We start from the raw sequence: 14,008 nt of genomic DNA on the forward strand, positions 1-14,008 counted from the left end.
GGGCCAGGAGGCAGAAGCAAGCTATCAAGCCACTTCTCTGAACATCCTCCATGCCCCAGTAGAAGTCGCCAGAGGTTGCCATGACTTCCAGGCATAGGCACACAAACACACACACACATGCAAATACAAAATAGTTTTTAAAAGAGTCTGTCCATTCTGGGCCAAACAATTTAGGCACAGATAGGCATCCCTATGTGTTGTATGTTCCATTGCATTGTATATTCTTTTCTATAAATAGCTTTCAGCACACCGTGCTTAGAGCATTTCAATAACATGCGTTATACCAGCTATTCGAACCGTTTGAGAGAAATTTCTGGTTTCGGTCACTGTAAAAGCCCTGACTTTTTGACAATATTGAATGGAACTCCTGATCGACCAGGGAGGAAACACAGTGAAATAATTTGTGCATGCCACTGCCCTCACCTACTCATACAGAGCTTGTGGGAGGGCAGCAGAAACCCATTTATTTGGGCACAGCCCCAGTTAGGCTGCGATCATGCACACTAAATAATCCACTTTCAATGTACTTTTTTATTGGATTTTGCCAGTTCATACAGTAAAATCCAGTTGAAAAGTGTATTGATAGTGTATTGAAAGTGGATTATTTAGTGTGTGTGATCGCAGTCTTCGTTGTTAAGAGGGGCGGGCAAAGGGAAGCTGGGATTTCTGCTCAACCTAGATCCCTTCTTTCTCCTCTTGTGCCCTAAGAAGAGATCAATAATTTGAGAAGCTTTTGACATAACTCCCCCACATAAATGATCACTTATTTGTCAGGTGGAAATGAAGGAACAGGGAGAAGGTGCACACATTTCCTTCCATCTACTTTCATCCCATCTGACATTTGACTGGCACTCTGAAGCCCTTCACAACTTCACAATGGGGAGGTACTGGCACTGATTTCATAGTAACTATGACAGATGCCGGGGCCCTGAAATCACCTGGGGCCCTGTTTGCCACACCGCAGGGAGGGGGGAGGGAGGGGCAGAGAGGCAATCCTCGCTAGGTGGAGGGGGCAGGCCAGCAGCAAGCGTGGGAAGCTTGTGCCCACCTGACCCGACGCTGGCCCTATCAGAGGGTCTTGGGTGTTGGGGGTGCACTGGCTGCTACTAAAGGCACAGCACCACCCCTCTCACCATCTTTTTGGCATTGAGCAACTTGGCCCACCCTCACGGCCCTTTAGTATGGTATCATTTGAAGGGGTTTGGCAGTATCAGCATGGGGCCTGCGTGCCCATTTTCCTGAGTTGGGGATCCTCATAAGGGATCTTGACGTGAGGGTCAAGTGGTATGCCCAGCCTGGGGGCATGGCTGGGGATTGCCCTTATGCTTAGGTGGCAGGGGAGACCACCTCGGGGCATCCACCCTTGTGGGATCCATAGACCTGTCATCCCAAGGTTACCAGTGGATCATCGACTGGCAGGCGGGTCAGTCAATGAATTGGAACCAATACCCCATGCTGTGCTAAAGCAGACTACAGCCGTAACCAATAAAGCTGTGGCCCATTTTATTCCACAATTCTCCGAAACTTTGAGTGCGGGTGTATTATTTCAACTAAGGTGTAATTGGGATTAACATGTGGTCAGATATGGAGGGCCTCTTGCGTTTAGCCCCTGCCTCACCCCTCCCCTTGGTGCTGGGGCCACAAACAGAAGCCAGTTGCTAGTTCCCCAAGTTGCAATGTGTCACCCTTCTACTAGAGGTATTTTAATGGACTGGGACATCTACCTTTTCCCCATGTAGATAGTTTTTAAATACATACATATTATACATAAAATGTAAATGCAAAAAAACCCATCCTCACTTTTGTAGACTGCATTAAATTACATTTAACATGAACAAAGCTCAACCAACACCTTTAACTGATTAGAAAAATAAATCAAATGTCACCATGCATGATCCACTCCACCCCCAGTTCTCCTGGAATTTCAAGAAGAAGAGAAAAAAATTCAGGTAAAGACCGACGGACTGGTTTTACAAGATATGCTTCCTTTGGAAGCGGTCTGGTTAACGTCAACCATTTGGAAACAAAGATGGGTTTGAAACAGAAACTTTGAGAAATGTGATGTCCTCTTCAATGTGAGTAAGAAATGGAAATAAGGCCAGCTAAATTTCAATACCTTTCACGTTAAGCTGAGCAGAGCAAAAGTCTTTTCCAACATCATTGCTAGCTTGGCAGGTATATTGACCAGAGTCTCCTTTGCCTACTCTCATAATCCTTAAACAGGCTGTGTTTGCTGCAAATGTAATTGCATAGTTCCCTCCTGTACGGATCTCTCGGCCATCTTTTGCCCAGGAAACATGTATTGGTTGGGCTCCAGTCACATGACACTCAAAGTCAACACTTTCTCCAACTGGAACATCTTTGGATTCCGGTGTGATATCAAACAAGGGAGCTTGTTTAGGTTCTGAGGATTTAAAGGAAGAGTAGAATGCTGATTGATTTTTCTTCCCTTTTTAATACATACTGTATATATTTCTTTAGGACAAGGATCAGCAGCAATGTTTCATAATTAAAGAGCCAAAATTCAGAACAAGAGATCAACAAAGAGCCAATATAAGAAAAGTCCATTTTTATAACTGAAAATATACAACTTAATATTTCTGAAAATAGGCATGCCGATTAATAATCCATAAAGCTTCTTTAGCTCAAATATGGGTTGTTGTGGGGCTCCTTTATTAGGAAGTAGCATACATGAGGTCATGTATTAGGTAACAAATATAGACAGAAGTACCCTGCAAAATTGTTTTAGTGCACTGATATAAATCAATGAGTGGGTTCTCACTTGGAATTCTGGCAACCGTATATCATTTCCTTTCTTTCAGGCATCTCTAGGGAGTCCTTTTGTCCCACAAAAATCTTTACATGCCATTGCCCCCTTTCGAACACTGGTTATCCTAGTACCTCTTTTACCCCTCCAATATACCTTCACTTAAAGACTTTGTTTTTATTTTTTAAAGAACCGCATGCAGCTCTAAAGCCATAAATTGCCGGGGTTAAGAAAGAAGTAGGCAGCAGATAAAGACAGAAGCAAAAGTGTCAGTATTACACAAACCTGAGACTGTGAGTCTGGCACTAGATGTGGCCGTTCCAACAGGATTGGTAGCAGTGCAAGAGTACTGCTTAAAGTCATCCCTTAGACGAATGCCGTCCTTATACCAACTAACACTGATAGGTTCTGACCCATTGAGACGGCAGACTAATTTTATCGGAAAGCCAACCGTTTGCTCTGTGTCCTTTAGTTTCCTAGCAAAAGAAGGTGGACGTTTTCGTTCTGCAAGAAAGCAGGCACACAGTAAATACATGTTTCCTGTGGCATGCAAACAGATTTAAGAGTGAAAGAATTGCCAAGATTAAGCAACTTGAAATTAAAAATTATCACCTTGAACTGTCAAGACGGCGTTTGAAGAAGCAGTTCCTACACTATTTTCTGCTTTGCAAATATATTCCCCACTGTCACTGATATCCACTTTGTTAAATACCAGACTGGCAACGTTGTCTTTGAAATACATCTTATACTCAGGTGTCGATCTTAATTTTGTATCACCTTTGTACCAAGATATTGTGATTTCTGGTGTTCCGGCGACTTGGCATTGCAACGTTGTGTAGTCTCCAACTGACACTTCAAGAGGTGCCAAGTGTGTAACAAAATAAGGAGGTTCTGGGAACACAAAGAATTAGGGTCAGAATTAAGGTTAACCACAGTCAAGTGGTGGAACTAAAACCAGGTTGACAAAGAGTGTTAAAATATCATCAAAGACACACCTAAAGTGGTTACCAGGGCTTCACAAACATCTTCCCCTGCCTCATTCTCAACCAAGCAAGTGTATTCTCCTTGATCATCCTTGGTGCTGTTAAGGATTTCCAGAATGCATGATCTCTCCGTTGTAGTGATGCTGCACTTTTCAGACTGACTTAAAGTTACACCGTTCTTCTTCCAGGTCACTGAAATCGGAAGGCTACCAGTGTACCTGCTCTCAAGAATTATGGACTTGCCTGGCTCCACACAATGGTCACTTAGTTTCTTCACGAAAACTGGTGGTTCTGGTGAGTGAGAAGAAGTCAGGTGTTGAGCATCAGGTGCTATGCAAACAGGTAAATACTAGAGCAGGGGTCCCCAATGTGGTGTCTGTGGACTCCTGGGCACCTGCCGACACCTTTTCTTGTGCCCACCAAGTGTTTTTAGAAAGGGGCTGGGGGAGGGGAGGGTTTTTGCCCAGCAAGGCTTCTGACTGGCTACTGGGAATTTGACTGGCTGTGCAGATTTTTTTTTTAAAATGTTGCTTTGGCAGTAGCTGCTACCACAGCACAGGAATCTTCATGGTGAGACTGATGATAAGTTGTGGTAATCACTTTGTGGCTGGCTCCACCTCCTGTGATAGCCATTTTGTGGCCGCCGTTTTGTTGCTGTTCCCACCACACCATGTCAACATTCCAAAGGTGCCCACAAGCTCAAAAAGATTGGGGGCTTCTATACTACAGCAAGAAATTGCGATCTGGTACAAACCTTTTACAGAAAGATGTGTTGTACAAGAGACTTTGCCAGCATCATTAGATACAACACAGGTATACTCTCCACTCTGAAGCGGCTCCACATCAAACAGCTCCAGCTCTGTGACAGACTCTTCCAAAAAGATGCTACACTTTTCTCCTGACACGAGTTCATTGACCCCTCTAAACCAGTTCATCTTAAATGGGGGTGTTCCTCTAACAACAGCGGTAAATTTAACGCTTCTGCCTGGCAAAATGTCCACAGATGCAGGTTCTTTCTCAAAAGAGGGTGGCTCTAAATGAGCATTTAAAAAACAATACTACAGATTAACATTTTGGAAACATAAAATGAAATCAAATATTTCCCTCCCCCCAAATTACATCATTAAAAGAATGCACTTTTTTTTAAAGGATGAAAGATTAGTGTTAAATTACGGATGTCAGTCACCAAATACTGACCTTGTACAGACAATCGAGCCCTAGTCTCATTAGAGCCTGCTACGTTAGCAGCTTTACACGTGTAAGTTCCTGTATCATCAGAGTTCAGAGAATTGATTTGCAAAATACAGACATTGTCTGAAAAAGTGGTCTGATATTTTTCACCGCTGGTGATTTTCTGTCCATTCCTAAACCAAGCAACAGTAATAGTCGGGGATCCAGCGACTTTGCACTCAAGAGCCACAGAGGAGCCAAGAACACCATGAGTTTCTTTAAGTTTCCTTGTGAAAGAAGGTGGAATAATCCGATCTGTGCAAGAGAAAATAAACAAAACAAAGCGATGACTCCCCCAGGGAGAAAGGGGTGGGACACATACTGTCCCTTATATGGCCTTTGTCCCCCCACCCCAAATGCACACAAAGGAAATAGTCTCATGATAGCTGGCTCTCTCGTCCACCTGCTGATGCAACTCCTTCCGAACTCTTCCTTTCATTGAGGGTTCAGGAACTCTCTTATACTAAAAGAGATAACCAAATCCTAGAGGGGGTCTTATGAAGAGAAGAGGTGAAACTAACCTAGAACTTCGACGGAGGCTGTGCAGCCACTTTTGCCAACGTTGTTCTGCACTTCGAAAGTATATAAGCCAGAGTCTTCCTTTTCTGAATCAAGAATTTTAAGAGTAGCCACTTTGTTGTGGAAGGTGATTTTATATTTGGGACTACTTGTCAGTTCTTTTCCATCCTTAAACCAGCCTATTGAAAGTTCAGGTGTTCCACCTACTTTGCACTCTAAGGTACAAATATCTCCTACAGTGACTTTCATAGGTTCTGCCTTCTCTACAATGACCGCCGGCTCTGCAAAGAGATACAAGTAATATCCTTCTGTAAACAAGTTTGACTCATTACACACATGTTTCAATCTTGAAATTAGTGAAATTGGTGCTCCAAAGCTCTATTTTGCAGTTTTGGAATGAAGGGCAAGGATATTCATTCTACAACATTTATGTATTTACAAAGGGTTAGATACTATGAGGTTTTCCACTATTGAAAAAGGAGAGTGCCATTATCACCAAAAAGTCTATGCTGATAGGATCCTACCCCAGATCTTCAATAACGTTACTATGGTTCTCTCCAGCTATATGATTAATATTCTACTAGGGACATATTTCATCAGCTGGAAGAAGTACTCCTTCTCATACTAAAGGAGTCTTTGTAAAGTAGAAAATTCTTCACTTAGCAGAATGAAACCATATGATCCAATCCATAATTTTTTGCATTCTCTATGAATGCAATCCTAAACAACGTTATTCCCTTCTATATCCATTGAAATATATGGATTTAGAAGGATGTAACTTTGTTTAGGACTACACTGCATAAACATTAATATGGTATAATCTAACTATTTATTCTGTAGGCATTGATGCTATGGATGAAATATAAACATGGGGCTGGATCCAGACTAAATTTTCCAGTGGCAAAATCGAACTCTCCTGGTTTCCCCTTTTACTGCAGCCCACTGATTTCTACAAGATGCTGCTCTTGGGGGGATAGGCAGGGGACTCTGAGGAATGACATGAGGAGGGTCTGCACCAGGAAGGGGAAATTGGTGGAAATCACCAATTTAGTTTGGATCCAACCCTATACTTTCCAGTGAATCGTTATTCCTAACTGATATATATCACCCATACTGTTTTCCTGTATTCAAGTTGAGATTTATAGACTGTCTCAAAGTTGTAAATATTTTGTAACCTATTTTAGCAGGGTGATAAAGGATAAGTAAAATGCCTTTTTTAGACAATTGAAAGTCTTATAGCTGCAAGATTCTGTATTTTATCTACCTCTCTCAATTTTCAAATTTGTCTAAGGGCAGGTTTGTGTGATTACCAACCTAGAACTGTTAAAATGGCCATGCACTCCCGTGTTCCAGCATCATTACTGATTTGACAAGTGTACTTCCCAGCACTGGCTGGTTCTGCTTTGGCGATCTGTAACGTAGCAATGTTTTCCACAAAGGTAATGGCTGTGTTTTCACTCTCTCGGATGACGTCTTCCTTGTCTTTGATCCACACAACGGAAATGGGCTGAGAGCCTTCCACAGTAGCTTGTAGCTCTATGGGTTCACCCACCACCACAGTAAGGCTGTTTATTTTGGTCACAAACTTTGGTGGTTCTGAATAGGAAAGAGGCAAGGGCCATCAAGAATGCAAGTAAGATTTTTTCCGCCAGCTGTCCAAAGATGAAGAATCTTATGTCATTACAGACACACAGATAATACTTACCTTTCAGTCTTACAGTACAAATGCAATTGTCACTTCCAACATCATTCTGTGCTTTGCATTGGTATTCGCCAATGTCGGAAGCTTCAACATTAAGAATATGAACACTTGCGTGGTAGTTTTTGGACGTGACCCTGTATTTTTTACTGCTGCGGATTTGTCTCTTATCTTTATACCATGTCACATCAAATGGTGGTGTCCCAGAAATTTCGCACTCAAGGCTAACTTCAGTGCCTTTGAGTGTATCTACTGGAGATGGTTTCCTGCTAAATACAGGAGGTTCTAGGAAGAGAAAAAAAGAAGCAGGTGCCACTTTTTAAAAGATCCTGACAGATATATAATTTTAAAAGATAATTAAGGGGAAACGTATTGCTAGATAACTAGCACATGTGCATTTTTTAAGAACATAAGAACCATGTTGGATCAGACCAAAAGCCCATCTAATCCAGCATTCTGTTTACATGGTGACTGACCAGCTATCTTTAGGAATCCCACAAACAGGAAGTCCCCAATTTTTAAATGTCTTTCAAATCATTTTCTTGTTGCAAGGACTGCTTCTCTAGAGACCCCAATCTGCCACGGAAGCTCTCGCTCAGCCTAACCTACCTCATGAGGTTGCCATTGTGAGGAAGACAAGAAGGGACAAGAAGGGAAAAGGATGTTGCAAACAACTTTGGGTCCCCAACCAGGAAAAAAGGCTTTACCACCTTCAGCCTGTCTTGCCGCAGAAATCAATCGGTCAAACCGAGCCAATGTGAGAATACCATCAGGACTATCACCTAAGTAGTGGTATAGTTTAAGCCAGGAATCTCTGCTCTTGCACTTTAATTGCTTCCAGCACTTTAGGATAATGTATAATTGACTATATATGGATTATGTTTTAATTGTATTTACATATGCATCTTATGGAAGCCGCCCTGAGCCCGCCTTGGTGGGGAGGGCAGGGTATAAATCGAACTAATAAATAAATAAATACAGATACTGAAATAATATGCAATCATGCACTCGGTAAACTGACAAGCATCCTATGATATTCCTCTTATACTGGACTAGGGCTAAGCCCCCACAGAGGTAGAGGTCCATTTCATGAAAAATGTCTCCACCCCTGCTAAATGCACCTCCTTTTTCACTGCTGTTTTGAGAGGAAAATAAAGCAAAAGTTCAGTGGCACCTTAAAGACTAACATCTATTTCAGTTCGAGCTTTCGTTGAGTCTCTGCTCACTTCTTTAGATGTTAATGAGGCTCACAAAAGGTCATATTATTGAAATAGATGTTGCTAGTCTTTAAGGTGCCATTGGACTTTTATTTCATTTTGCTACAGTAGACTAACACCTATCCTTTCACAACTTTTTCAGCAGGGGAGGGTACCCTGCAGGAAGAAAATGATTTCAATGAAGGCAAACAAAGTCCATTCAGAGCCAAATCAAATTCGGGGCTTTCACTCTGAGCTAGCTTCATTTGCCTTTCTGTAGCCAATCCTTATTTACTGTTTGATGACCTCACTGTTAGTAGAAGAAGGGGATATTTTTCAAATGAAAAGAAGGCAATAAAGCTGCAGTGATTGGGGCTGCCAGCATCAGTGAAGCACTGTAAGGAAGGTACACCTGGAGGCCCTTTTAAGGAAAGAGTTTCTGAAAGCCCTTCTCCATGCCAACATGTTCACTGGGAGGGGATATTTTTCAAATGAAAAGAAGGCAGTAAAGCTGCAGTTGACTGGGGCTGCCAGCATCAGTAAAGCACTGTAAGGAAGGTACACCTTTTAAGGTACTTTTAAGGAAGGTACTTTTAAGGAAACAGTTTCTGAAAGCCCTTCTCCATGCCAACATGTTCACTGGGAAATGGTCTGCTCAGCCCTGAATCACAAGCTGCAACCATAGATTAAACTAGTTATTTCAATTCAGTGGTTTGAACCAAGCGATGTGCAGGTAGAAACCTAAACGAACTTAAAGTGCAAGATCTTGCACAAACAGAAAAGTAATTAGGGATACAATAAGTCGACTTAGTGCAAAGAGCTACTGCAGTCTTTTTGTTGCACTTCCATTTGCACAAGAACTTTAGCCTAATTTTGCACTGGATCCACAACCCGTTATGTGGACTTTGGCTTACATTTCAGTTCTTGGACATATACACTTGCCGTTTCCCTTCCCCTTAGATTGTAACCTCTCGCCTTAGCTTAGAGGGAACACTGATTGTAACCTCTCACCTTTGCCTGTTCTTCTAAGACCACTCAATCTACCAATCCTAGAACGAATCCCCCCTCCAATTCTCTAGACCTGCTACCTGCCAGGGCTCTTGTATAGCTGATCCCCTCTGCCTGGGCTCTTCTACCTGCACTGCTCCTCTCAAGGATCTGAGTAGCTCAGTCAAAGATAAACAGCATTCCATAGAAACATAGTTGTCCAACTCATGGTTGAATCAGACTGTCCATCAAGGTTGGTATTTTCTACTCAGACTGACAGCAGGTCTCAGAGGTCCCAGGCAGAGGTCTTCACATCACCTACTGCCTGGTCCTTTCGAGTGGAGATCCCAGGGATTGAACCTGGGACCGTCAGCATACAGAGCAGATATTTTACCATTGAGCCACCATTCCTCCTTAAACGAGCAAGGAATTTTGATACATAGGAGGTGATTGTAAGGACACTCTTATAATTTCAGCAAGACTGGCAATCCAAACCTAACAAATTTAGAAGGGCACACATCTGCTTTGGATTGCACTGTAACTGAGTGTTTGAAATTACGTATGGCAAGTTGAGAACTCAGCCATTATCTCGACTAAATAAGACAGAGATGCGGCATCATAGCTTTAGAACATGAATTAGGTGATTTCAACCATTTTAGAAGAACAGCAAGCTTGTGGAAATAATGTTTTCTAACCTTTTACTAAAAATTTTGTACTGCAGCTTGCCCGGCCAGCAGGATTCTGAGCTTCACATATATAATCTCCACTGTCTTCACCAGCAAGATGTCTCATTTCAATGACTGCTACAGAGTCTAGAAAAGACATCTGGAATTTTTCACCAGGATGGAGCTCAGTGTCATTTCTGTACCATACCACTTTGATTTCTGGAGAGCCACTGATTTTACATTCAAGCCGAGCAGAGTCACCCTGTTTCACGACCTTAGATGGTTCTAGCTTCTTAACAAATTTGGGAGGTTCTAAGAAATAAAACAGAATATAGGAAAGTGAGATGAGCAGGATGAAAAGGGATCCTATCTGGAGTCATTTGGAATAAAAGGGGAGAGAGGCAGGGACAGAAGAATCTAAAAGGATAATTATCCTGTGTCAAGAATGTTCTGCAGAGCACAGCAAGAAAAGAAAATCTAGACACACATGCAAAAAACAAAGCAGTAGAAGAAAAGAGCAACACAGACCAAACAAGAAAATAGCACACCTGTTATGCTTAGTGCTGTTGTACAAGAATCACTTCCAACATCATTGGAAACTTGGCAAGTATAGTGCCCACTTTTTGATGCATCCACTGAATAAAGATTTAAGAAACCAGTTGACCCTTCAACCCCAAACAAACAGTTAGGTCCTGACACAAGTTCTAAATCTTCTTTAAACCACTTTATCTTAAAAGGAGGTGTTCCCTTTAAAACAGCTTTAAACTCTACCATCGAATCAGGTACAGCTTGCTGACTTTCTGGTTTTACCAGGAAGCTTGGTGGCTCTAAAGATTTTAAGAAAGAAACAAAGAAAAAATTAGTTAAGTTTCGACGAAAAGTAGCCTGGAAAGAAATACTAAACAATCAAATGAAGATAAGAATGTAATTTGTATACAACCATGTTTAAATGGTAGCCAATTTTCAAAGATATAAGATAAAATTTGTAGAAGTTGAAAAATAGATTTATGATAGTAAGAGTACAGAAAGAAGACAAAAAGAACTCCAAACCTTTAACAGTTAAGACGGCGCTACAAGAGTCGCTTCCGGCAACATTCGTCACACTGCAAGTGTAATTTGCAGAATCTGCCAACTCTAGGTTGTTAATGTCTAGAGATACCGTATTCTCATGGCATAGACTTCTGTATTTCATGCTGTCAGCTATCTCCTTCCCATCTTTATACCATTTAGCAGTAATTGGAAGTGAGCCGGAAACTTTACACTCCATGTGAATAGATGATCCCAGAATTTTATCCTTTTTGGTTAACTTTTTGGTAAATGAAGGAGGGATAGATTGACCTGCCCAAGAAGAGGAGAGGGGGGAAAGGCAAGTAGTATCAGACACCTTGCTTTGATCTCCTCCACCAAACACATGGACAATGAAAAAAATTGGTAGGGAAAAAACCCTGCTAATTTTAGTGAAACAAAATACAAACCTAGTACGGTCAAGACAGCCTCGCAACTGCTGCTTCCAAAAGCATTTTCAACCTTAAAAATGTAAGTTCCACTGTCCTCCTTCATAACTGATTCAAGCCTGAACCTGGCCACGTTATTATCAAAACTCATGGTGTAATATCTACTGGGCATGAGCTGTTTGCCCTCTTTGAACCATTTCACTTGGAGCTCTGGCGTCCCGGCCACAGTACATTCCAAAGTCACTGGATCCTTTTCAGTCACTTTAACCGATTTAGCTTTTTCTATGATCTGAGCAGGTTCTGCAGGAAGAATTGAAAATGGAAATTTATTGAGGCCTCTCTACACTGCAGGACGAAGAGCAGAAGTTTCAAGGGTAGAATGGAAAGCTCACAAACCTTGTACTAAAAGTAAAGCGAAACACTTTTCAGTGCCTGACTCGTTCTTTGCCTGGCAAGTGTACCTCCCGCTGTGACTGAGGCCAACATTCTGGATCTTAAGCCTGGCCACATTATTTTCAAAGGTACTGTGGAAGACTTCGTCGTTTTCCAGAATTCTTTCGTCTTTTATCCAAGACACTGTCAGAGGCTGAGAACCAGTCACAGTGCACTGGAATATGGCAGAGCTTTTCAAAACGGCATGGATGTTTTCTAACTTCTTGACGAATGAGGGGGGTTCTGTGTTTTAAAGAAAGAATCCGGAATGAAGATGGGGGCAAGACTTAAAATTTGTTAAAGTGAAGAGAAAGAAAACTGGAATATTTTGTGGGGATTTTTTCCCCTCCTGCTTTTAAAGTTGCTGAACTGACCTTTCAAACTGACCCTTGTGTTACAAGAGCAGCTACCCGCTTCATTGGATATAATGCACTGGTATTCACCAGCATCTTGAAGATCACAGTTCACTATCTGAAGGGCAAATACAGATTCTTTATCAATCGTGGCATATTTTTTGCCGCTTCGAATCTCCTTGTTGTTCTTCAGCCAGGTGACTTCGAATGGAGGTGTCCCTGTGACTTCGCACTCTAAAATGGCATCATAACCTTTCACTACCTCCACAGGTTTCAGCTCTCTTATAAATGTGGGAGGTTCTATGTTAAGAAAAAAAGAAAACAAAGCAGCCTCAGATGATGGGGACCGGTGGTGGAATCCAACTGTAGGGACAGTGAACGAGAAAAGAGTTCTCTCAACTAACCTTTCACTTTCAATTCGATGCTGCAGCTCTCGCTGCCTGCTTCGTTGTGGGCCTCACAAATGTAAGTTCCACTATCTTTCACCTTAGCACTGCTGACATGGAAAGTGGCAATGTTGTCTACAAAGGAGGCTCCATATTTAGCATGGTCCACTATCTCGTTGCCATCAAGGTACCACGTAACACGGATTTCAGGTGTTCCAGCTACCTGGCATTCAAAAACGGTAGACTGCCCTTCCCTCAATACAACTACAGGGCTTGGCTTCTGAACAAACCTAGGGGGCTCTAAAATAGGAATTAAAAAAGAAAAAAAATTAAAATACTATAATTGCCATTTAAAAATACATAGTACCATCGTAAACAGAGTTATACCCATCTAGGTCCATTGATGTGAATGGGCTTAGAAGGGTGTAACTCTGTTCAGGATTGCACCGAACAGAAATGCAACTAACAACACAGGGCAAAAAACCCCACAGACCTTTGACAAAAAGTGTTGCCTTAGAGGTTGCCGACCCAACATCGTTGCTTATTTGGCAGATGTAGTTCCCTGAATCGGATGTCTTGGCTGAAAAGAGTTCTAGGATGCTTGAAGTGTCGTCTTTGTAAAGTGAGCGAGAGGCTCCCGAAAGCAGCTCTTTACTGTCTTTGAACCACTTTATTTGTATAGGAGGAGTGCCACTAACCAGGGCTTTGAACTGGACTCTAGAAGCCGGTATGACGTCTTGGGACTGTGGCTTTTCCACAAAAGATGGGGGTTCTACAAAGAGTGCAGGGTAGGGGGAAACAGAGGGAAAGGAAGGAAATAGTTCATTTCAGAATGACTATTTTTTTCTTTTTAAGAAAAGGAAAAGCCAAATGTGCTCCTGAAGAGAGAAACAATAAGATGTCCAAACCTTTGACTGTCAGATGTGCACTGCACTGGTTGCTCCCTGCTTTATTTTTCGCCCCGCAGGTATAAGACCCAGTGTCTGCACCTTCCAGTTGGTTGATCTCCAAGAAAGCCGTGTTATCGTGGAAAGAATACTTGTGCTTTTCACTAGCAGTTATCTCTTGGCCATCCTTGTACCACTGGATACTTATTGGGTGGGAGCCAGACACTATACACTCAAGGTGAACGAAAGAACCCTTAATGCTGTCCATTTTCTTTAGTTTTTTGGTGAATTTAGGTGGTATGATCAGATCTACCCAGGACAGAGCAAAAAAAAAAAATCAATATATTAGATAAGGCCAGTACTCTGCTAGTGCTTGGTATCAGCTTTTTTTTTTTAATGTAATTGTGGAGCCCTGCCCCTTGCCTCCAGGAAAAGGGGGGGTAGAAAATA

At 42.0% G+C, this 14,008-nt stretch overlaps 1 protein-coding gene across 1 annotated transcript in view; it reads right to left on the reverse strand.

Annotated features, from left to right (window-relative positions):
• TTN (titin) overlaps positions 1-14,008 on the reverse strand; it is a 343,112-nt gene that overhangs the window by 223,554 nt on the left and 105,550 nt on the right. Inside the window, 18 exon segments of the mRNA XM_015413748.1 lie at positions 2,117-2,404; positions 3,053-3,271; positions 3,380-3,658; positions 3,763-4,041; positions 4,505-4,783; positions 4,948-5,235; positions 5,502-5,780; positions 6,814-7,095; positions 7,205-7,483; positions 10,077-10,358; positions 10,595-10,873; positions 11,097-11,384; positions 11,522-11,800; positions 11,897-12,175; positions 12,307-12,585; positions 12,690-12,971; positions 13,165-13,443; positions 13,580-13,867. Of these exon segments, the coding sequence (XP_015269234.1) occupies positions 2,117-2,404; positions 3,053-3,271; positions 3,380-3,658; positions 3,763-4,041; positions 4,505-4,783; positions 4,948-5,235; positions 5,502-5,780; positions 6,814-7,095; positions 7,205-7,483; positions 10,077-10,358; positions 10,595-10,873; positions 11,097-11,384; positions 11,522-11,800; positions 11,897-12,175; positions 12,307-12,585; positions 12,690-12,971; positions 13,165-13,443; positions 13,580-13,867 (5,007 nt within the window).

This window comes from Gekko japonicus, unplaced genomic scaffold (assembly GCF_001447785.1).
Source record: "Gekko japonicus isolate JY-2015 unplaced genomic scaffold, Gekko_japonicus_V1.1 scaffold743, whole genome shotgun sequence".
In the NCBI taxonomy this organism is placed as follows: Eukaryota; Metazoa; Chordata; class Lepidosauria; order Squamata; family Gekkonidae; genus Gekko; species Gekko japonicus.